Raw genomic sequence first — 25,326 nt, 5'->3', positions numbered from 1 at the left:
AGGAGCTTCCTAAAGGGCAATCGACAGAGAACAAGTCGTGAAACACAATTCGTAATCAGTATCCAGAAACCAGAGCAGAAAATATGTATGTCTGTGGGGGTGTGGAAGTAAACCAGAAGAACCAGAAGGAAGAACATCAGGAGAACATGCAAAGTGCACATGCAGGATCCATGAAGCAGAATCACTGACCACTGCACTACCAAGCTCTTCCTACATAATGTATATATATAAATCTATATATCCATATATATCTACTCTATATATATAAAATCCTAAGCCTAAAAGTGCAACGATTTTATGTGATGTTTTTATGTCACATTTTGTGTCACAGTTTAAATCAGGCTTATTTTAAAACCAACATATATATGTTTGGTGTCATTCTTTTCAGAATTTATCGAACTTTAATGTGATGTTGTTAGATTTTCAGATTCTTATTCCGTTTTTAAATTATAAACTAAAAAATATCAAGAACTCAAATCCTGTGAGACAACACTTTGTGCCAAGAGATTTAACCACGCCGGGCCCAGAAATTAAAGACAAAGAGTAGGAGAGCTGCTGTACAGGCTTTTAAATGTTCGAATGTTCGAAGCGCCATGCAAGATGCAGATGGCAGCAGCAGCAAGCCAGCAACTGATCAAGCAAAGAGTAGGTAAAAAAAACAACTGTTATTTGTTTCCCATTATATCACTGTTTAACAGGGGGTTTCAGAGGAGCAACCGCATCTTCTTGGGGTGCTTAAAGCCCCCCTCTTCACAACACGAGCGGCAGAGATGCAAAGTGGCTGGTGCATAGTGCAGGCCGGGGGGATTGGCAAGCGAAGCAAGCAGAGGGCGAACCCTTAGTGTGTGTATATATATATATATATATATATATATATTGTGGACTGGGACCGGACACAGGCAGACGGACATCTTATGTTCACCCAACACACTGTTTATTCTACAATATATACAAGTTTTTGTGCACTCACACACCCCAGTGCCTCCAGCATCGATTCCCCCAATGTCCAGGCCACACAGTTTCTCTGCCTTTCTCCTTGCCGCCTCTAGTCCTCCCTCCAGCTCTGTCCTCTTCCACCAGACATCCACTACTGACTGGAGGGAGACGGCCCCTTATATGGGAACCCGGATGGGCTCCAGCTGCTTCCTGGCACTCCCTCTTGGACACACCCATGTGTGGCGGAAGTGCCGGCTGTGCACCCGGAAGCCGTCCGGGTGTCTCCTGTCTTCTTCTCCCCAGCACTTCCTGGTGTGGCGGAAGTGCTGGGCTCCAGGGTTCCTCAGGCACCGGGGCGCTGCCTGGCAGTGGCCACGGGTCACTACAGGGCTGGGCTTCCAAGCCCTTTACCCGAGGCCCCCCACATAACCAGGGTGGACGCCCCCTCGTGGTCTGGAGGAGGCACAAGCCCTTCTCTGGTCCTCCTGGGAGCCCGGCCGGGGACCACACGGGATATTCCGGCATCGGGGTGCCGCCTGGCGGTGGCCACGGGTACCTACAGGGCTGGGCTTCCAAGCCCTGTACCCGAGGCCCCCAACATAACCAGGACGGACGCCCCCTCGCAGTCTGGAGGAGGCACAAGCCCTCCTCTGGTCCTCCTGGGAGCCCGGCCAGGGACCACAATATATAATATTTCCTTTACTAACAGAGCAGCGCAGTTTTCCAGTGTCCTAGGTTCAAATTCTGCCCCAATCCCTGTTTATGTGGACTTTTCATGTTCCCTTCACATTTGTGTGGTAGTCAGGATTTCATCTCTCTTTCAAAGGCTTTCATGCAGGTTAAGTTAACTTCTATAAATGATCACGTTTTGAGTGAGTATGGACAGGCAGATTGGTTACTGACTTTTGCCTTCACAGCCCTGTATTGGAATCAGAGGATTTAGGAAATGATGGCCTGATAGTCTATCATAAGATCATTTACATGGATTTAGTACTGGCAATGTAATTCTTTGATAATACCACATATCATGTCATGTTGATAAACCATCACTAAATTTGACTCTTAACAGATGAAGATTTTTACCATTCCAGGGATGGTTCCTACCTTATACCAGCTGGTCTTTCTAAAATTACAGATAAACAGAGATCAAAACTGAACATTGAGCAACTAATAAGATCTGCAGGGCAGAATTTGATCGATTACATTAATCTGTATCCTTGTCCAGATAAAACTCCTTAAGGAAGTGGCTCTAATGATCTGTGAGCTGAACCCAGACCAGGAGCAGCCCACCCAACCATCCATTGCATCCACAAGTCAATCAACAATGAAACCAAATAAACCAAGATGCAAAGCAAAAGAGCCTGTTATCTGGCATTAAAGGTGACCCTGAGTTCATCTCGCAGAATCAGCTTCCATGTTCACAGATACAAAGAGAAGGCTAATCCTGACAATAGTCAGAGTGACCCCATCCTAGCTGCAGAGGTACAGTCAAACAGAGGAAGTGGAGTGACTAGGTGTCCACCTCAATCAAGGACAAGTGGCAATCGGGCAACTCCCACCACATGCCAGCTAGAAAGGATGCCGAGGTGGGCTTCTCTAATAGCTCACTATGTGTCTTAATTTCACTGTCATTATGTGCTTATTATGTGCCTTCTTATAATGATTTTGATATAAAAAGTAATTTGCATTTTAATTACTACTATAATTACTTTGGCAATTGTACAGTAATTGCTTCTAGCAATGCCAAACATAAGCTCATGTGAATTTAGCACAAAAGAAAAGATAACGGGGAATATAAGTAGCAGAAGAAAAGGCTATACAGTACACTGTGTGGCACATTTGCAGTGATCACAGTTCTATGATAGCTATCTATGAAATGGTAAGTGGGCTTACATCCATGTCGTCACAGAAGATGGAGTCAGAGCCGTACTGAAGCCGACACTGGTGGGAGGCATCGTAGATCACTCCAGGGGGCACAAATTCCAACTCGATGGTGTCTTGAGCTGGAGGCTCATCCAGGCACAGACCCCAGCCACGGCTGTAGACAACAAGAGGGTTGTTATAGGTGGAGCACACAAGTCCTGCAACAGAATGGTAGCTGTCACAAGGGGAGACGTGGAATAGGCTGCACTTTGGGGCAAACAAGAAGCGGATACCCAGTGAGCCTGCCTGTCAGGTGTTGCATATAACTGGTGGAGGCAATACATTTTAAGGCTTGCAAACTATTCAAAGATACCCAACACAGCACATGCACTTGCAGTATCACAGTTTGAAAAGAAACAGAGGGACAGGGAGAAGACTCACTTATGGGAGCAAGAGATGTATGTGCTGCAGCCTGCATGCCATGTCTTGGCATACACTTGAAAGACAGAGTACATGCTAAGAACTGTGTGCCAGGAAGCTAAGTGCTAATAAAAAATGCGTTCCTGATAACAGCCACCATGGAACTGTCACCCTTCAGGCTCCCTGTGAAAGTCTCTGGCTGCGCGAGGGAAAGTGAAACAGCTCAGTAGAAAAAGCACTTGCTGCTGCCAGCACACATTTGGCACAAAGAGAGCTGCTTCTTCAGAAGCTGAGGGAGGCATCCATCTTCTTGAAAGGATATTGCAGTTAATAAGAAGATCGAGCAGGGCGACAGATCTAAAGCAGGAGCACATCATTCATTTACGATGCCAGTTAGAGGAAGAGCAAATTAACACAGAAGCTTCAGGCAGGGCCATGCACAGCAGGGCTGAGAACACCGCACAGCATGCCTCAAGCCAGAAGGTGACAGCGTCTCTTAAATGGTTTCTGACCCGAGAGATCATGTGGGCTCTTGAATGGCTTACTAGGTTTCCTGGAGACAGGATGATGAATTACTGCACTCAGCTGTAATACCAGTTGGCAATACACAATAGGATGCAACCCCAGTACTAAAACAACAGATTGGACACATTTCATTTATATTCCTGTAGGTCCCTAATGGCCTTCTAGACCACAAGCTCCTAACTCCCACCTCCAGCTCCCAGCCCTCAGTTACCAAAGCCCATAATTGTCTTCTATGTAAACATGAACTTTAGAAAGAGCTTTTGTACTCACTCAAAGAAGCGGGTTATGTATTCTCGACTGCAGCGGGACCAGATGGGAGGTGCGGCACCATACAGGAGCTGTGGAGACATGATGAAAGGTCTTTTCCCAATCGGCTCACAGTCATTGTTGGTTCCATCATGCTGAATCCCAAAGCTGCGACACAGTAAGAGGCAGAGGTCCCACAAAAAGGGAAAATGAGTGGGCCCTACAATAACGTGACTAGGCACAAGATCTCAGTTCTGCTCTCAGTGCATGTGGATATCTGACAGGTACTTAAACTTTAGGATGACCTAAAAATCTGAGCAATGCTAACCTTGCAAGTTAGCTGGAAAGTCTAAGTGATGCTAATACCGTAGGGTGAACTAACATTCAGAGCAAAGCAGCAAGCCTGAATATGAGAGGTCAACTGTAATTTAGGTTGAAAAGTCTAAGATAGGCCAACCCTTCTGACTGGCTATCACTTCATGCTGTCCTGTATATAGGATCTGAGCTGACATTTAAAAGGCCAAGAGGATGGAGTAGGGCTAACCCTGCTGATCGAGCTGAACACCAGAGCTGAGATGTGCTTACAGACTGATGTACATATTAAAGTGAGACAAAGTCTGCAGGTTTGACTGAGCATCAGATTTGGGATTTGTCTACTGAATGACATAAATATGACAGTCAGGCTAACCCTGCAGGTTCAACTGAAGATGCTGTTGGTAAGTGGCAATGCCAACATGCAGGTGTAGATGTTGAAGTCACCTTTTGGTAAGGTAAACTGTCTATGAGCATGTCAGTATCAAGAATGAAGCCTGGTGTACTGAACATTGATGTGAGGATAACCTTTCAGTGGCATGATTATCACAGTAAGATTAACCCCAAAGAAAGCCATGTTAATTAGAATGAAGATAATATGGCATGATGACCTTAATATCCGAAAGTAGTGATCCCTGCAGTTCTATCAAATTATAGTTATGGCTTTTAATACATCAGTTGGACTGATACAGTAGAGTTACCTGAATTTCAGAGAAGAACAAACCATTCAGCTCATTCTATATATTCATGGTAACCTGAAAATCAAAGTGCATCCATTTCTAAAAGGTCCATGGGATGATTGATATGTGGCTAGCTCTGCAAAATGAGATAAGGACTAGAAAAAGGCTTAACTTTGTGAGATTGTTTAGTGGTGATGCAGCGCAACGAAGGTGGTGGCTGACACAGAGAGAGATCATTTAACATCACCAGGAAGGAGACAGGCTCATCCGTGGCTGACTGATGGAGATCTCATTTAGCTCATGCTGCAACATGCTCACATCTTAGCCAGAGATTGTGGGCTCATGACTGGCCACCGACAATACACCACAGAACCAATCTTCGAAGTGAGAGAATTGGCGATGAGGATGTGATTTGCACTCATAGAGAAGGTGGTGGCTGACACAGAGAGAGATCAGCTGACATCACTTGGAAAAGCACCACTCTCAGTGTACAGAGATGGGCTCTGTGCCACAGCTGATGGGTAGTGCTCTCAGTTTAGCTCATACTGCAAAGTACTGGCCTCTGAGCCAGAGATTGTGGGTTTGCAATTGGCCACTGACAGTTCACCATGGCACCAGTCTTCGAAATGAGAGAACTAGCGATAAGGATGTGATTTACACTGCAGACAGATGGAGTGAAATGTAGTGGTGATGCTGCACAGGGAAGGTGGGAGCTGACACAGAGAGAGATCATCTGACAATCACCATGAAGAAGACAGGCTCATCTGTGGCTGGCTGATGGAGATCTAATTTAGCTCACACCGCAAAATGTTTAACTGGTGGATTGGACTTAGTGCTGCGCTTCAGGGTGAACTGAATATCTGACTGGAGCAAATGCTACAGAGTGCTGAATGCTGCTAAAACCACAAGCCTACTCAATCACAAGTGTGAGTGAGCAACTGTGCAGTGTCACCCTGGACTTTAAAACTGCTTGCCTGTAACTTGCCTTTAGCAATCCAGGTTTGGTGCTTCCTTTTTTAAACTGCTGTCTGCTTTGAAAGAGTGCTGATCCTCTTCATTAAGCACAATCTTTATAAGCTCCATAAAAGAATCTCAACAAACTTGAAACACACAGATCTAAACAGACATTAAATTTAGAAATGAAAACTCAGTAATTGCTGAGTGAATTTTTAATAAGGTCTGCACTTGTCATGGAGTCAGTTTTGTTTTCCAAATCATTAGAAACAAAGCTACATCATTAAACAAATGAACATCTTGCTGTATACCCAAGTTAAGCTTATGCAGGGTGCAGCTTTCACGTGTTATTTTCTCTATCCTGTACACCCATTGCTATTAATGTCAAAATGGCTTGTCTCTAACCTTTTGACCTCCTTGTAATCCATTTAAATGCTTTTACACTCCATGAGTTACAATCCAGATAGAGTTACAAAAAGGTAACATGTTTTCAAGTGTTAGTAGGTACAAAACAGGGCCTGTCACTCCCAAGTGGCTGAAGAGGCGCAATGCTAACACTGTAAGATAATATGAATGTTCAAGAGGGGGCATTCTCTGAATTTCTGCACTAATTATTCATAACAAATGTGGTCTGATCTTTGACTAAGTCACAATCTGCTAAATAATAAAACAGTATGGTCGGTGTTTGTGTGTCCAGTCCCTCAGAACAATCTGATTGGTCAGTTTAGCTTTGGTGTGATTGGCCAGTTTGTCTTTGATGATACAAATGATAGAGGAAGTGTAAGTGTGAGACACCTGAGGAGGAGTAAAGGTGTAGTAGCAACGCTGAGAGTATAAAAGCGGGCTTGAGGCGAGCAAGGCCCCTCAAAATAACAGAGTTTGAGAAGCCAGCTTTATAGGAGCGTGCTTGACAGACGAAACGCAAGAGAGATTCAGACCAGAATGACACTGAAGGTACACGTAGGGCAAGAGATAACAAATATTTTAAAAAATAGATTCTATTACCAGGTAACGTGGCTAGCAACAGATAAATACAATCTGCTGAAACTAGTACCACATAAACAACTGCATTTCTTCTCTGTGGTGTTGCTAGGATGTCATCCTGGGATGGGCATTTGAATGTGTTTATGGGTTTGCATGATCATTGTTGTCACTTGTACTGAGTGAGGGAGGCAACAAAATGCCAAAATAATATTGTTACTGATTTTTCAATGGGTGGACACAGCTCAGACATGCCTAACTGTATACACACCCCCGCTTCTTGGCAAAACTGAACACACGGCTTAAACATTCACATTCCAGGCTGCAAAAAGTACGTAAATCCTTGTCTTTACAACCTTGCAGAACCTCCCACAGCAGCAATAACTTAATTATTTCCTGGAGCTGCTAATACGACTAACACAATAAGAAGATTTTAGGCCATTCCTTCTTACAAAGCTGGTTAATTCAGCTGATATTTCTGGGATTTCTTGCTTGGACAGCTCTCTTTAGGTTATGAAAACAACATCTTAAATGCACTGAGGTCTGGAGTCTTACCTGGCCATTCAAGGACATGAAGTATGTTCGGTTTAAGCCATTCTTGCTTTGTGTTATGGGTCATTGTCATGTTGTATCACTCAGCTTCTCTCCTGACTTTCTCCTATAAAATTTCTTGATATATTTTTGAATTCATTGTTTTCTCCATGAATGCAAGCTGTCCAGGCTTTAAGTAAGTCAAGGAGCTCCAAATCATGATGCTCCCTACACCATACTTCATGGTTGGGATGGGATGGGTTTATGTTTTGATGTTGGTGTGGAGTACTTAATTCTACCAAACAGTTCAGGTTTTGTCTCATCTGCACATAGAAATTTGGCCCAGGTTTTTTTATTTTTTACAAACTCAAGAGATACTGTATTGTTTTTTTTTTTTTGTAGTGCCCATCCATAAACACCATTATCATTCAATGTTTTTCTTATGGTAGACACGTTGATTGAGACTTTGACAAGTTCAAAGAATTTCTGCTGGTCCTTTGCTGCTACCCTGGGGTTCTTTTCCACTTCATTCACCATTGCATGCTGTTCTCTGGATGTGATCTTTGTAGAATGCATCCTCTGATAGACAGCAGCAACAGTACTGAATTTTCCCCATTTATATAAAGCATGTCTTGCTGTGGACTGATGAATATCAAGACCTTTAGAAGTGCTTCTTCAGATGTATGCATCTCTACAGTTCTTCTTCAAATGTCCTCAGATATTTCATGGTTTGCGACAATGGATGTTTCTTGAGGAGATTAGACTCAGTCAGTAACCAGTTGAGTTGAGTACTTTTTATATGGACACCTTCAGTCTTATCCCAACTCCACTTAGCTTTGGGAGACATCATTAGGTTGGAGATGTCCAGAAAAAAACCTGGATTGTATAAAGGGATGTGTTCTGTATTGACGAGAAGTGTAATTGTTTATGTCTTACTACTTTGAGTAAAAAAGTGTTTTCCTAATATTGTAACATATTTGAAGATCAGACCACATTGTTATTAGTAATTAATGTAGAAATTCTGGGAAGCCTAGACGGTCACGCACTATCCGTCTCTATATACAGTATATGTTTTATATACTTTCGGATACATAAGCATGGCGAGTGCCTTACGGGGTCTTGTTTGAGTGAACACAGAGGTAAAGGTAAAAGCAATTGAAGGCCAATAATCTGCCACTAATGTCTGCTGTGAGAGTGGAGGAGGACATCTCTGAAGATGTGTGACATCACTTCCGGTCCACCTCTAAAGACCTGCCTCTTCAGGACTCTTACTATTAAAGATGCCTGTTCAGTTTGAACCAGCTGCTGAAAAGAGCAGAACTCTCTGTAGCAGAACAAAGCACTCCACTTTATAACACAGCTATAGAGCCATTCACCTTACATTATTCTTCCATTCAACATTGCCTATGGCCATTAAACAGGGTTTTCCCGGCTGGGACCCCAACCATTTGTGAGAGTTACATGTCTTTTTATTCACCATATATTGTGTATATTCATATAAAATTTACTGCTTACCTTTGTACCATTTATATTTTAACTGAAAGTCCAAAAAATTGATGCTGCAAGTATATTTGCATATTGAAGATGGGCCAGGGATGCAAAAGTTTTTTTAAGCTTCTCTTCTTTCACTATTGCCTGATTTCGACTGTTGTTCAGGTTAGATTGGGGCAAGGATGGTGGGATGACAGCAGAATGGAGTGCTGCTAATCCTAACGGGTACCCCATATATTTGAGGGAGACTCACTATGAAGGCTGGCCCTGAATAATGAGTTGGATTTGACCTGCAGAGTGACATGAAAATCAGAGTAGAACTGGCCAGAACATCTGGTTAATGCTAAAGTTATATACTGCTGAATGGTGTTACTCCCTTCCATGACATCTTAAAACTGTGCTGAAATGCAGAAATGATCTGTCTGAATATCAGAGTAGGGTAACACGAGGTTGACTTAATGCTGAAGAAGATTATAAGGACGGCCTAACTATCACTGATTAACCATCTCCTCAAACTGTCTAGATGAAGCACCAGGGTGGTCCTAACACTAAAATGAAAAGTGTGAGCAGATCTGAGTATCTAAATGAGAGCTTCATTAGCAAAAAGACATCCTTAACATTTGCAAGGGGCTGACTAAAGTTGCACTTCTATTTAATTAATTGGGGTCGAAACAGGAAATAGTTTCATTTTCAGCAGGCAAAGATCAAAGTGTTAATTTAGTTGTTGGAGCGATTTGATATTTTTTAAGTGCAGAGAACGCCATGTTTTTAGAACTTTGCTGGGTTCACTTACCAAGTCGGCTATGACATCACTGAGACTCTTGGCTAAAATATGGAATGTGCAGTAGAACAAATAGAGTCGTGTTAACCCACGGGGCACGGACATTGCTGAGTGAGAGCAGAATGAATAGCTGCTCAGTATCCACTCTATTATAGATAACAGCGGCCACCGCTGTACTACAGAAAATACAAGGCTTTGTTTCTGCTTTGCTGCATGGAAGCACCTTAGCTAAGTCCCTACTGGATGTGCAGGGGTCCCTCTGACACCTTGCAATTGATTCCAAAGTCTTGCCCCCTGACTCCCAAGTCGGGGTGAATCACAGAGACGATTTCAAATTATTATCTGTTTTTCCATGGTGCTCTGCAGGCCATTTATGGTCCCAGCAGGCCCAGTGATGGTTGGTCCATTTAACTGTGGGCCCAGCAGACTGCACTAAGAAATACAGTGGTCCCAGTTTACAGGGTTCACCCTGAAAACAAGAGATTAAATACCTCCCTGTTCTATGGAAACATCCTACGGTTACCATGTGTACAAGTGTAGTATTCACTGACAGAGCCACTGCTCATGGCTGCCTATAAGTAAAGTCACCCTGCACTAGTGGTCAAAGGTGTTGGGTAGCAAGAAAGGCCACATACCTGTGTCCAAGTTCATGTGCTATAGTGAAAGCAACAGGCAAGCCAGTGTCCTCATTGATGTTACAGCTGCGGTGAGGCTGGCACATGCCAGCAACATGAGAGAGGCCCAGGGTCTCACAGGGTCTGTTCATTGCAGCACAAATGTCCTTCCTGCCGACAGAAAAGAGCAAGTTAGAAGAAACATTTGACAGGCCCCCTCAAACCACCCAGCAGATACAGAGTGATAGGCTCATCCCACACAACCCCACAACAAATCACTGTGCTTGGGTAGTAAATGATAGGGCTGGGGTGGACTACATAATCATGGAATGTCTTCAACAAATAGCAGACATGACACCAGGAGGTCAGGAAGGGTCAACTCAGGGGTTAGACCTCTGCAGGCATGGGTTATGAGTCAAGGGCAACAGGTCAGTAAACAACACAGTAAGGAAAGTCCCTTGAGGACCACTGACCCTCTGTGACATGGAGAAACTTTGACTGACCAGTCAGCCCAGTGGAGAGTCTATAGACACTTTACAAATTGCACTTGACTTCCATATCTCATCCTTGTCTATAATTGAAGTATTTGAGAGATGAACTGTATCTCTTGCGTTGGGCTGGCGGCCTGCCTGGGGTTTGTTCCTGCCTTGAGCCCTGTGCTGGCTGGGATTGGCTTCAGCAGACCCCCGTTACCCTGTGTTAGGATATAGCGGGTTGGGAAATGACCGACTGACTGACTGACCTTCTGTATCTCTGGTTTCAGTTCAAGAAGCCCTGCTGAGTGTAACTTACAGAGCTAACCTTGACTAGTCACTAACAAATGTATGCAGCATTCTACACATCAAGTGCACCTCATTTAGCCTTTTCTCATACAAACTACTTCTTAGAAACACCCCTTGTCACCTCCCCAGTGCCTCCCCACCAAATAAAGAATACCAGACAGGACCTGGTTAGCAGTATAGCCACGTCATGGTGGATAGGATGTCTGTCTCCTTTCATGTTAATGTCTTTCTGCCATTTGCAGAAGCTGGAAAGGGTGTTGTCTGCATGGTGTGTAATTTTAAGGTCATCCTGTGAAAAAAGGTAAATCACAAAACCAGATAATAAAATATGGTCATTACACAGATAAAGATAAACATCTTTCATCAGGTCAGTAACATCTTGCAAAGTCTTGCAGAATGCATGGTGGCTGTTCATTCACTGTTGAAGCACTAATGATGTTACTCATAAACAAAGGCAATAAAAATCCTCCACAAAACTGGCAGACATAACGTGAACTCTGAATGTTGGTAATAATATGGTGCTTTAGTTTCTAGCGAAGATCTATACATGGGGCTGTGGTCAGCTGGAGGTTTTTCATTATAAACTGCTCTGGTCACCTAAACGTTTCCATTACAAACTACTCTGATTTCTAGCTGCGATCTATTAAAAGGCTTTTGAACAACCTTTGTCCAGCCCTTGGCCTGGTACTCTATAAACCCACATAGAGACAAAAACATGGCTCTCTGGACAGAAGGATTCAGTCCTCTGCATGCACTGGTCATCTGGAAGCAGTTCACTTCCTTGAGATCTAATAACCTAAATGCAATCCATTAGCTGTCACCCTGAAAACCCAAAGTAAGTGTGTTTTTGTGGCATTCTGCTTAATCTAAGCAGTTCTCTACATGCTGCTCTGGTCACTGGGATGCCTTTTGCTGTACGATGCCTGAATCATCTTATAGTAGTCCACAACTCTGTGATTTGACAAATGAAATGCAGCCTGCTACTTGGCACTTTGACAAAATGGTTGAAATCCTGAAGTCCTGATCACTGAGGGTCACTAAGATACCATCTCCTACATATTGCTCTGGTCCTACAAGCTGTTCTGCTCTTATGGAAACAGTACATTTTAGTCATAAGCCATTTTATCTGCTGTCACACATTTGCGTATTGGCAAGATCTTAATGTCTTTGGTGATATCATTTACCCACCAGACCAGGGGTTGGCACCATGTGCTAATGCCTTCTCTTTTTCTTTATCTACAGAACGGAAGACTGACAGCCACTCCATTGCTGATGTCACTTCTTATGTCTGTCTATCTGGACCCACCCCTTCCTGCCTCATAACCTCTTAACCTGCGAACCAGCCATTTTGTTCCCAAAAGTCGAGTATGAAAAGACAACTCCGCAATTATTCCATGTTTTTTGTGAATTATTTCATCCAGTTATACAGCGTTGCCAAGGTGATGTCCAAACTCTTTATTTTTGTTTATCACATACTGTATTATACACTACAAGAATGAAACCCATGATTTAGAATTGGCTCAGTTTCCTCCAGGATAAGATGGGTGAAGTCACCTTGGGTACCAGTGCATTGTGTGATGTGGTCACCAGGGAGCAGGTCCATTACATGAACATTTAATAACCAAGATGCATCACACTATCCTGCACCCTGATATTAACTGAATGAATTCTAAGTAATGGTACTCTTATTAATTACAAGAGGTAAACGACGTATTACTCTTTTCCCTAAATGAAGTCTGATGTATGCTGTTCAGGTCTTTAGGATGCAATCAAAGTTTAAGTGGCCTTTGGTGCTGGAGAAGCAGTCTATTGTAAGTTACTAGGCAACCTAAAAGCAATTCATATTTTGGCCCTCTGATAAATTGTGCAAATTTCAGTCCATACTACTCAGTTCATTAGGATGCAGTCCACTATATGCTGCTCTGGTCACTAGAATAGACTCTAATACTTGGCTACTCCATTCAGTGGGACCTATTCCAGTATAAGCCATCTATTGCAAGGAATTCTAATAACCTGCATGCACCCCATCATTTGATACACTAATCACCTTTATAAAGTCCAGTCTAAAGCACTTTGGTCAAAGGGATGTCATCCACTACAAGCTTCTCTGGTCACCAGCAGACAGGCCATTACACAGCTCTCTTATCACTTGACACAAATGAGACACCACCCTCCCAGCTGAAACAGACTGAAAAGCTCTGTCCCTTGACCTTGTTCATTTTGGTTCCTCACCTCATCCTCTTCAAGGGTGATCAGTCGAACAACAACAATGTTGATGGAGTTTCCAATACTGGCGTCGTGGAATAAGCTGGCCACCTACAAGAACAATGACAATTAAAAGCCATCGGTCACTCAGTTTGCTTTTGCTGGCTCGTGCTTGTATCACTTAATCTAACCCTTATTTTCCCCATGTGGTTTTCTGTTGTTTACACTAAAGTTAAAACTGTAAACACCAGCAGCAAACAAAGCCACTGGCCAAGCGGCAGCCTGGGCAGTATCCATGAAAAAAGTGACTCTATTATGAAGAGGAATGGCTCTGTCGACAAAATACAAAAGTGGGAGCATAAGTAGCTTGGAGACCACCAAGATAGCACAACAGGAGAGAGTATGGGGTCAGAGAGAGTCTGCATACCATTCAGGAACCATGATATGAGGACTCAGCAAAGAATATTGAGATTCCATCAAACAGAGCAAGACAAGGGACAAAGACAGACTGGGAGGACACTGATGCTAATTAGTAAGCTGGCACATTTGACTGCTGGCTATTAGAAATGATCTAAAAGGGACAAGGTGTTCCTGCCCTTCCGCCCATTTTTCTAGGAGTTCCCTCAGTGATCTGGCTGTTACTAATGCCCACACACCACACACTTGTGTTGGTAGAAGCTACTCACCATGTTCATGACCGTCAGCACATAGTTCTCCACGTTCTCACTGCCATGGTACTCCACCATCTTGCGGTCAGCCACCACTAAGGTCTCTACCCACTTTTCTTTGCTGATTGAACGCTGACGGATTCTCCGTGGCCGCTGATGCCTCTGTTGCCATTTTTCTCGCCTCCTCTCCTCCTGCGCTTGGCTTCTATGTGACTCTAAAGGGAACATCAACAGAAAATCAACAGAGCTGAAAAGACTGGTGCTGAAGGAGAGTTAAACTAACAAAACCACAACCAACAATCTCTTCCTGGCATCATATTCTTGAAAGAACAAGACTAACACAATTAAGTTATAGTTAGTACTGATGTGGGCATATCCCACAGCTGGACTACTGCACAGGCCTAGAATATGGTACAATGCCCAGGCCACAGCATACAGCCTCTCAAATGAGGTGCACCATCAACTCTGACAAGCTTCCTCACCTCTTATTCCACATGGTCCATTCACAGGGGTGGCCTTGGTGTCAGGCCGTTCCGTAACATGCCGCCTAAATATCATATGGGGTTTCCTCTCTTCACTGCTGCTTTCAGCCTCTTCCAGTGGTTCAATAAAGAAATCCTCACCAGATAGCTGAAACACACCTGTCTGGGAAAGAAGAGGGTCTAACATTACTGAAGCACTTTTAGCAACATGGTTAAGTTTCCATAACTGAAGGACACAGTGATGGCACCATTTATTTGGACCTGACAAATCCTGTTATTACGCAGATGCATTCAGTACCACATTAATCTGATGAAGATGTACCCAGGGAACTCTAACAGGAGATTAGGGGGCTTATTATAACAACCATCAGCACAATTTTAAAGAGCTGTCCGACAGGGGTGCAAGTGTAAAGTACCTGAAAAGAATGTGTCCACAGGGTCTGCCCTCCAAACTAACCTTGTTCTAAAGGGTAGGAGCAAAGGAGCTGGTAAAGGGGCAGCCCTTTACTCAATGTGGCCAAGGCCATGGACTATGGTGCATTTGGTTATTGGGGTAAACACCATTGTGTTCATTATGTAAAGAGTTAATGAGCCCTAACGTTCTCAAACCTGCTTAATCAAATTTTGGAATTCTGGGATGTGGGAGTCTAACCCAGCACTAGACAGAAGGGAGGAACCAATCCTGAATGACACACTAGTTCACTGTAGGGTCTACTCAGGTGCACAAGGTCAGTTTTGAATTGTCAATTAACCTAATCTACACATTTTTGGAAAAAGAAGTGATCAGAATAGAGGCACATGGAAACAAGGAGAACATGCAAATTCCAAGCAGATAATGACTAAGTGTAGGCGTTGAACTTAGGACACCAAGTTTCTGAGGCAGCAGTACTAGGTAATGCATGGCCATGCTGCTCATACGGCAAGCGTTGTGATTACTAATCACTTCAGATAAGTGTCATGAATGGTAAATATGAATTCCTTCATTTTGCCCTAGATAAAACATACCATAAATAGATGGATGGCCATTATGGTGTAGCTTTTAGCAGGGTGCTGAGTTCATCTTCTTTATCAGAGTGCCCTACAATGAATTGCTTGGGTACTATTTTGTACCCTCTTCCATGGGGATATATGGCAGCTTCCTAGGACTCTAATTGAATAAATAGATTCACAAAAGACAAGGCCAAATCTGTCTTACTTACACTGAGCTGATATCCCTCAACTTATGAAGCCCATAAGGTGCCCCCTTTCTTCTCCATACTCCTGATAGCAACACTTCTTGCTAGCATTGGGCTCTGCTTTCCTCAGACTCACCCAGGAATCCCCAGAATCCTGCACTCACTGGGCCCTCCAGGCCTTACAGTTGTCTAAGGGATATCCATCTTATGGAACCACATTTTTACCCACTAGTTACTCACCAGGCCCCCACAGGCACTAATAGCTGCTCTCCCTCTCTGAGATGCCTGGTTCTGAACATCTCCAATGAAGTGGCAGGAACTGCGGTCATGTTTCCAGATCTTGGCTCCAGCGAGGCCACCATGCCTTCTCTCGGATATGAAACCTGGTGCCAGCAGGTTATGATTGACAGTCAAGTTAAACAGCAGTTCCTGCCCGATGGACAACCTTGTAGTAAATGTGCTCAGAGATATGTGCTGAGGACAGGTCCCGCTTGTGAATTCCACGCACATAGCTAGGTGACCAAGACTGAGAGATGGTCTGGCCAATGTCGTCCACTTGGATGGGGTAGACAACCTCAAACTGGTCAAAATCCTTGGACCACCTATCTGAGATCAGTCCAAAAAAAAAAGAATGTTAACCACACTGCCTTCTGGGAACAAAGAAATCACACACATACACAAATCTGATGTGATATTTTCTTGTGCAGTTCCTCTTGAAGTCTGAAAGTTTCTGGTGCACAAATGTCCCCGCATTTATCTAGCAACCTGAACTCTACTTAGATCTCAAGGGGTCCACTGTAACAGTCTATAGCCCAACACTCTCCTGCTGCCACACGGACAAACAGCAGGCTGGCATGCTAGGCACAAGGGTCTCATAATACTATTAAATACTTTCATGAAGAAAAGCAAGAAGGATATGATAAGATATATGTCAACATTGCCAATGATGTGGTCATCAAATTGCATTCAGGAGTTGGAAACTCAAACATGCCAGAAGAGCAGTCTGGCCTGATCACTCCTTAAAACTGGGAGCTAGTGGATATCCTCTGACACTGGCCTCTCCACTACTCCAAACACTCACTGAGCTTTGTACCTCCTCTATGCTGGACATCATGTTGATTGATTTGCTCAAATCAAGGTGGTCCTGGACCTTTAATGGTCACTCAGGGCTGGGGCTCAAGACATTGATATGAAGGGTAGAAAATAGATTGATGGATTCTCCACTTATGCTGCAGAAGTGGTTATTTTGAATTATTGAGCTTTTTAGCTACTGTACAATTGTAGTGTGCATCTAGATATTCATCCAGCCAGCCATCTGTTCCTTTCATTACTGGATAAGGGGAACCAAGCACCTAACCCAGACACACTGAGCATATCTCAGAGACCAGTTTGAGGTTGGAAAACCAGAACATCACAGGGCACAGTTGAACATCCCTTCTGTATGCTTTCTCCTACTGAGAGAATAAACAGCGGGCAATTAATCATACATGAATGTGGTATGGAGGTGGAAAGAAGCCAGAGTAACTACATTACATGAGGAACATACATACTCCACACAGACATTGACATGGCTAGAAATTAAATTTTAACACAACAATAGTCACAACTCTTCCAATCTGACACTTAGAGATACATCTTAGTTAGATGCCATTGGCCTGTCCTGTACCATCAAGACTAAATTGAAAACTGAGACCTCCAAGCCAGGACAAAAATTCTTGTATATAAAGCCACAGTACTTACAACCCTACTTTACAATTTAGAATCCTGCACAACATACAGCAGGCACTTAAAGTGCCACATAGATTTTAACAGCTGAGAGGTGTCAACAACTGACAGGGTGGCCTGGAGAAAGCTTGTTTGTGCTTTGGTGTGGGTGCTGCACATTACAATCAAAATCTCCATAGTGCTGCAGAAATTAGGCACAGACATAGAAAGTAGACAGCTGTTGCCAAAACGACACAAACAATCACCACCATTTCTCTCTGTCCACACTGCAGAAGAGTATGTGGGTCTAGGATTGGCATCATTACCCACCCTAAGAGCCAGGGCCCAGAAGGAGAACAGTCATACTTGATTTCAGGTGACCACCAATGATAAGTCACTGTTGGCCTAGATAAACTGCCTGCCCATGGCAACTCTGGGCAGCTGGGCACTCCTTAAAATTATTAATTGAGCCATGACAGTGTTCATAACAACATACTGAAGTGGAATGGCACTTTGCCAACAGGAATCTAATTCCTGCTCAAAACTAGATGAAAAGAGCTAACAGGAGAGGATGTTCTCCTGCCTGCAGTGAATCTGTGTGTAGGCTTTTGTTTTGTTATTGGTGAAAGTCTGTAGAAAAACAACCACCAATATCACTAAACCCACTTATAATGACTCAGTATACAATATAAACAGGAATGGCAATTCAAAAGCACAATATCATGGGAATGTGAAGATCTGCCTCTCCCCCTCATTTATTTGTCAAGGATCCTGTCTTCATTTTAAAAGCAGAGTATTATGGGAAAATGAAGCTCTGGCTCTCCTCTTATTTGATGTTCAATAATCCAGTCTTCACTTTAAATGCACAGTATTATGGGAATGTGCCTTTCTTGTTTATTTTGTATGCTTCGTAAGAGATTAGTAATAACTTTATAGCAAAAAATGCATATATTTGCACATTCCAAACATATGAAAAGGGAAAAGGACATGTGGATTATGCAACACAAGCAACATGAGAATTTTCTTCTTTTTTCCACGGATGTTTTTCACATCGTTTGCCGTTGTCCAGTGTTGGTTACCATTCTGCCTCTCTGAGATGCCTGGTTCTGAACATCTCCAATGAAGTGGCAGGAGTTGCTGTCATCTTTCCAGATCTTGGCTCCAGTGAGGCCACCATGCTTTCTCTCAGATATGAAACCTGGTGCCAGCAGGTTATGATTGACAGTCAAGTTAAACAGCAGTTCCTGATGCCGATGGACAACCTTGTAGTAAATGTGTTCAGAGATATGTGCTGAGGACAGGTCCCGCTTGTGAATTCCACGGACATGGCTAGGTGACCAAGACTGAGAGATGGTCTGGCCAATTTCATCTACTTGGATTTGGTACTCATTCAGTTAGAATTTTTGTTATGTAATTTCTCCACTAAAAAATGTTACACTAAAATTATTTCATGGCCATCACTACAAACTACATGGAGTAAGTAACATATGAAAAAATCTGATTTTTGAGTGAAGTATTCCTTTAATTCAGGTGAACCACTGAGACTGAAGCCTTTGCTTAAAGCAATAAGAGTAAAGCAGGAAACATGGATGGATTACCACACCACTGCATGCTAAATACACACGGACACCCACCCTTACTCTCATACAGGGCCAGTTGAGAGTGGCCTAACGTGCACATGTTTGGGATGTGGAAGAAGAACTGGAGAAAATCCCTTTTGACCATGTCCTCTCTTTCTCAGTATCTCTGATGATCTGTAAGTATAACAAAAAACAACTTTTCTTTTTGCATAATTCTTTCATATCGTTACAGTATGAGGATGCTGTGGCTAGTGTTATTCGCTCATAGTTTGAAGAGAGTGGGTTTTGAATCTTCTCTGCTCCCAATGTCTGTGTACGTTTTTTTCTCAAGCGTTCCATCCACATGCCAAATATGCATATGCCAGAAAAAGTGACACCTTTAAGCAGGCCCAGTCAGGTGGGCCCATGAGTGTGCTCTGTGATTGACTTTTGTTCCGTCCAGTATTAGCTCCTTTATTTTGCACTTGATTCTGTTGGGAAAGACACTGAAATCCGTGAACCTGATGTGCAATAAGTGGGCCAGAAAATGAACAAATGGCCTTTGTATAGTAAAGACCAACCCATGAACCTAAGACACATCAATATTATGAATACTCACACGTACTCATACCATGAAATAACATTCTTGTGCTAATACAGGGTCACAAAGAACCTTGGTTGGGGTGAAAGCTCTAATATTAAAATAACAGCTTACTTGTGGAGCACAGACAGGCTAAATGACTGGTTTATGACCACAAAATATGGGAAAGGGTTTAAAGGTCTTAGTCACCAGACAGCAGTGCTGGTCTGTACAAATTTATGCACTACCTGTGGACTTGTTCACAGTGACTTTTGTATAACTTGGTGTTCTAAAGGTATTTTAAAAAGATTTTTTGCAATCAACACAAATGATTATGTCCTTCTAAATTAACAGTAAAGAACAATCAGAAAAGGACTGATTTGATCCTTTTGATCAGATTTGTTATCCACAAATGTCTTTAAAAGTCACATAATTAACTAAATGTAGTCCACATGCGTCCCATTAGGGCGTTTCCCATGAGTTTTTGTGGCATTTTGCCTATGCAGGGGCATTCACCCAGGATGACCCCCTCTCAGCCGCTCATCCTCCATGAGATCTACATGACCTCTGGATGACACAGCAGCCTCCTCTACCACCGTGCCAAAGGGATACTCTGTGACCTCAAATGGAGAAGCTGCTGCTTAGTGACCGAGAGGTTCCGGGTTCAAGGCCAGCATCTCCATATGAGGAGGTAAAATGAGGACCAGGGCACTGAGTGATTTCTCACTGGTGACAAATATGTAGATCTTTGTTATGTCCCACAGTTGCTAATTAGAATTCCTAGGGAGTGCAGAAAGCAAATATTGACATTTGATATTGACTAGCCCCAGTCTGGAGAAGTGGAGAAAAAAAATCTTAAATCTTAATACAATTTTCTAAAGAAATGATGAAACAATGAAGGAGTCTGGTCAAGATGTCCATCTAAAGGCCCATATTAACTCAAAAGGAATTACACTTGACTCTTAGAAATAAAAAGTGGCATCAGCTAAAATAAAGTCTAGGCTTTATTGCAGATTGATAAAAATGAAAAACCTTGGTTAAAAAAGCTTACATGATATTTTTGACTAAATGCATGTAGTAGACTCTGGCATCCAGTGGATGGAGGCTGTGTGGTCTGCTGAGACCAAAACTGACTTTATGTTAAGTGACACATCTGCTGCAACATAATGCTGTCTCAGCCACAGAGCATGGTGTTGGCACCATTAAGTTACTTCGATGGTTCTTACAGTTAACATATGGATTTATTCTGAATATAGAATTTAACATGGGGCAGCAAAGAGCACAGAAATCACAGAGTATAAACTGCTGCAGTTCACAGCACACAAGGACTTACAGCATCATTCGTCTCTGACAGGACAATGGGCCATGACATAAGCCCAAAAAGCACAGAGGAAAATGAAGTTTTTAAAAATACAAAATGTAAATTTACTTACAGTAGCCTAATCAGACCACACTCCAGTTACGAAAATGAGTTGAAAACTTGGACTATCCATCTTAAATGAGGTTCAGCAATTTTACAAAGACAGATGTGCAAAACTGGCAGAGTCCAAATGTGAAAAGCTGCTAGAGGCTTATTCTGGAAGACACATGGATGAAACCAAACACTAACTGAATCCTTACTGTATGTGAGTATGTGTGGATGGGGGAGTTATTATGGAATAGGTTTCCATCTGCTGCTTATGAATGGTTATGGGGTAATTACTGTCAAATGTACAGAGTTGCGTGAAATTTGTGCGTAAATGTGCTAATCAACCTGCAACAGGTTTCCACTCTCCAGCGCCATGACTAATGACTATAAAAACCTTACCTCGAAATTTCTGTCTTCCTAACCTCAGACTACCACTTTACTATGCTAATCTGGAAAGGACTAAGTTAATTTAAATGGATTTGTAGAATTACGTTGCCACACTGATTTCGAACTTTTTGCTGGTTGACAAATGCCTAAACAATCCTAATAAAATAAATCAATCACAAGTATAAAGTGACATAATGCAATAAAATGTGATGGAGACCAAGAGCAGCAAGTGATTGCTTGCAGTGTCATCTAGGAAGGCATTGGCCTTTCAACCCTAAAGCTGCTGAGTCATTCCCACCTCTGACCGTCTTTTACCCTGGAATAAGTTATTTAATTCAGTTCAGTTTATTTATTTTTTTTCTTAAGAGACTGCATTCCTTTAATATTGTGACATCCTTCACATATTCTTCAACTCTGTGATGCCAGAGCCATTTCCTGGGTTGTAGAGTGCTGGAAAAGTACCATCATTTCAACAGAGATCCACCAAATTAACAAGCCAGATAAAAGGACAGGCTCCATTACAGGGTTCATTCTGGACCTCCAGAGGTTGTAGTGAAGTAGAGAATGAAGACAAAAACTGAGTGCCATTATGAACAATGCTGCTCATCCTCTCTCTGACATACTTACACTGAGGTTTTTCAGCAGCAGTGTGACAAGAAACGCTATGGGGGCTCCTTTATACCAAGAGCAATACGTCTGCATAATGCTTCACTGGGACTGGGAATGCCAAGTCAGAAGGTTTCTTGTTTTTTTATTTTTCTTCTTTTTTTAGTCATTCTGGTGTGTGTTCAGACCATAGCATGTGTATATATATTTATCTATTTATTTATTTAAAGAGCTTCTGTAAAAGGCAAATTTTCCCTGGGGACAAATAAAGTTCTATCTATCTATCTATCTATCTATCTATCTATCTATCTATCTATCTATCTATCTATCTATCTATCTATCTATCTATCTATCTATCTATCTATTGTCCCATGAGGGAAAATTGGTTTGCCAGATATGCCACAAGGTAACATTAAAAAACACCAACAAAGAACACAGCCATCGAATATAAACTTAGTACAACTTACTAATATAGTAGTCAGCATAATACGTATCTATATAGACTATTTCTTCAGACCACTTAATCCTGAGTAGGCTCATGGGGAGCTGCAGCCTATCCCAGCAAGCAAAGGGTGCAGAGCAGCAGCAGTTTGTGCATGGGGTGCCAGCTCATTGCCACATATACGTAGCTATTAAACCAAATTTGACTCATGATTGATGCAAATGATAACAGTTCATCCAATGGTTTAAGCCCATAGATGTCTGTTAAAGTTGAACTTATTTAGAAGATTAACAGCAGTTAGAATGCAGGAGTATTTGAACCAGTTGCTTTTTATCTTTGGAGCCTTGAGCCTGTAACATGATGGCAAAAACTAAACTGAAGAATGTACAGGTGAGTCCTGTCAGACAGAATGCATGCTGCTTTTCCAGAATACCTGCTTATTAGACAGGTCTGTTAGATTTCACTGTTGAGACTTTGTTATTTTACTGCTCCATTTTACAATTTGATTTATTCTGTTTTTGTTGCTGACATTAAGATTTCCAAACCAGGCCAGCAGAACATAAGTTAAAATTGACTCAATATAAGTTTTATAAAAGATTGTCAGAATGGACATAAACTGAATTTGAACCAACTGCACAAAACCTCTGTAAATAATTGTAAATCCATCCATCCATTTTCAAACCTATTTCTCCTAAACAGGGTCATGGGGAGCTGGGGTTGTAAAGCATCTTAGGATGGTGATCACTAATGAACATTCCTTCCACCCACTTTATAACCTGCTTGTCCAATTTAGGGTCCTAGATAGTAACTCCATTTGGTGATTTGAGAGGGGGGTGTCAGAGAGTTGCCCTGCATACTCACACTGGCAATCTGGGATAGCCACTTTGCTTAACTCTCACAAACTGTGAATGTGAGAAAAAAAATCACTGAGGATATTGAGAGACACCCATTGAAACACAAGGAGAACATGTAAACTCCACAAGTAGTGCCCAGCTATTAATTAAAAGGTGCTTTAAACATAAAGGTTGTTTTATGGTTATGCCACTTTGGTGGTGTGCCTAGGTCATTGGAGATGAATAGACACGCTTGCTGGTTCCATCCCCACCTGTGACTCTGAGTAAGTCATTTAGCCAGTCCCTGCTCCAGTTGTACAAAATACACATAATTACACTCTACCTCTACACTTGTAAAGCATCAGCCATAAATAGAATAATTATAACATGCACTCTCTCTGGGCGCTGCCGTCTTGGTGTGATTGTGCCCACGTCCCCGGGTGTCACTGGGGGTCGGCTTCTGCTCTCTGCGCCCCGTCTAACTGCAAGACTTACCTGTTGTCCCCGTCGCTTCGCCAGATCTGCATAAGAAGAGGAAACAACCTTGAAGGAGACAAGTCAGTGATACGAGTCCGCGGGACACCAACATGCTTGGCCTCTGAAGGGAAACTCGTCGAACTTGAGACAGCACGATGTCCTCGGAGGGGGCACCGCTGCGCGTGCACTTGGACTAAAGCAGCATTATCGGGGCAAAAAAAGAAATGAAATCAAAGTAATGCAGTAATCCAATGAACGTCCCGTCTGTGCATGTCAGCCCATTTCGGTGCGCCGCATCTGTCCTCCCGCTCGACCTTTATGGTCGGTCACCCTTCATTTGCATAACCCCCCGGGCGCCCCGGTGTTCCGCTTGCGTGCCCCGCGTCTGTGTGGGCGGCAGTCCCATTAGCAAACAGCACCTCTGCAGACGCGACTGTTTCTCTCGTGAGAACGGACTGATAACAAAAGTCTCCCAACTTTCTCAAGTGGGGGACTGAGGAGGTTAAGGGTGGGGGAGGCTCCTCCTCTGGAGAGAAAACGAACGACTAGAGACGCTCAGCGGTGCGAGTCGGAACAACAGTGTGAGGGAGAACCGCGCCGATTGTCCTGCCAGGCAGTCTCAAGTGACCGTGGTGGCCACCAGTATACGTGTAGCGCATGCGCTGGGAACAACGAGTCTGTGCACTATGCGTTAAGTCTGGGTGTATTGTGCGAGGTCTTTACAGTAAGATTATGTCGCAAATATCAAGTCGGGGCTCATCAAAGTCATTTTTAACAACGACGATAACGGTACTTTCAAGTAACAATAGCGGTACTGAATTGATACAGTGCCTATCAAATATGCTAACCCCCTGGAAATTTTAATATTGTGTTATTATAGAACACAGAATCACCACGGATGTAATTTGACTTTTTGACAATGACCAACAGAAAAAGACTCTTTAATATCAAAGTGAAAACAGATCTCTGCAAAGCTGCCTAAATTAATTACACCTCAAAAAATCTGATTGTGTATAAGTATTTACCCCCCTTACTATGACACACCTAAATCACCAGTGGTGCAGCCAACTGGTTTTAAAAGTTACAGAATTATTTCAGTGGAGATCACCAGTCTGGGGTTTCAGAGGACTGTACCATAATTGCACCTTATCTAGAAAGTTCAGTTAATGGTTAATCAACATGGCTTTCTAACTTACACAGTAAAGGCAAGAAATAATCCCAAGCAGCTCTGTAAAATGGTGAAGAAAAGCACAAGTCACGGAATGAAGACAAGAAAATATTCCTTGGAATCCAGTTAAATCAACCATGACAAAATGGAGAAAGTAAGGGACTGCTGTAAATCTGCATAGAGCAGGCCTTCCACAAAAACTGAATAATCATGCAAGAAGACAACTAGTGAGGTTGTCTACCAAGAGACCCATAAGAACTCAGAAGGAGTGACAAGCTACAGTCATAAAGACGGGAAAAGGTGTGCAGACAGCAACTATTGTAGCTTTATGAGAAACAGGCAAAGAGAAAGATACTGTTAAAAAATATAGATAGATAGATAGATAGATAGATAGATAGATAGATAGATAGATAGATAGATAGATAGATAGATAGATGTATGACATCTTGGCTTGAGTTTGCCAGAAGGCACATGGGAGAGACAGAAGTCAGCTGGAAAAAGGTTCTATGGTCTGAT

General features: G+C 42.7%; 1 protein-coding gene across 1 annotated transcript in view; it reads right to left on the bottom strand.

The window, feature by feature from the left end:
* LOC120541515 (A disintegrin and metalloproteinase with thrombospondin motifs 7) overlaps positions 1-24,258 on the bottom strand; it is a 90,050-nt gene extending 65,792 nt beyond the window's left edge. Inside the window, 10 exon segments of the mRNA XM_039773233.1 lie at positions 2,830-2,974; positions 4,015-4,158; positions 10,356-10,505; positions 11,281-11,405; positions 13,349-13,432; positions 14,008-14,204; positions 14,472-14,634; positions 15,887-16,082; positions 16,084-16,252; positions 23,661-24,258. Of these exon segments, the coding sequence (XP_039629167.1) occupies positions 2,830-2,974; positions 4,015-4,158; positions 10,356-10,505; positions 11,281-11,405; positions 13,349-13,432; positions 14,008-14,204; positions 14,472-14,634; positions 15,887-16,082; positions 16,084-16,252; positions 23,661-23,754 (1,467 nt within the window). The 5' untranslated portion in view covers positions 23,755-24,258.
* Between the last annotated feature and the right edge of the window lie 1,068 nt (positions 24,259-25,326).

Source organism: Polypterus senegalus, chromosome 12, assembly GCF_016835505.1.
Source record: "Polypterus senegalus isolate Bchr_013 chromosome 12, ASM1683550v1, whole genome shotgun sequence".
NCBI lineage: Eukaryota > Metazoa > Chordata > Cladistia > Polypteriformes > Polypteridae > Polypterus > Polypterus senegalus.
Note: the sequence above shows the minus strand (reverse complement) of the source record. Positions and strands in the feature narration are given on the sequence as shown.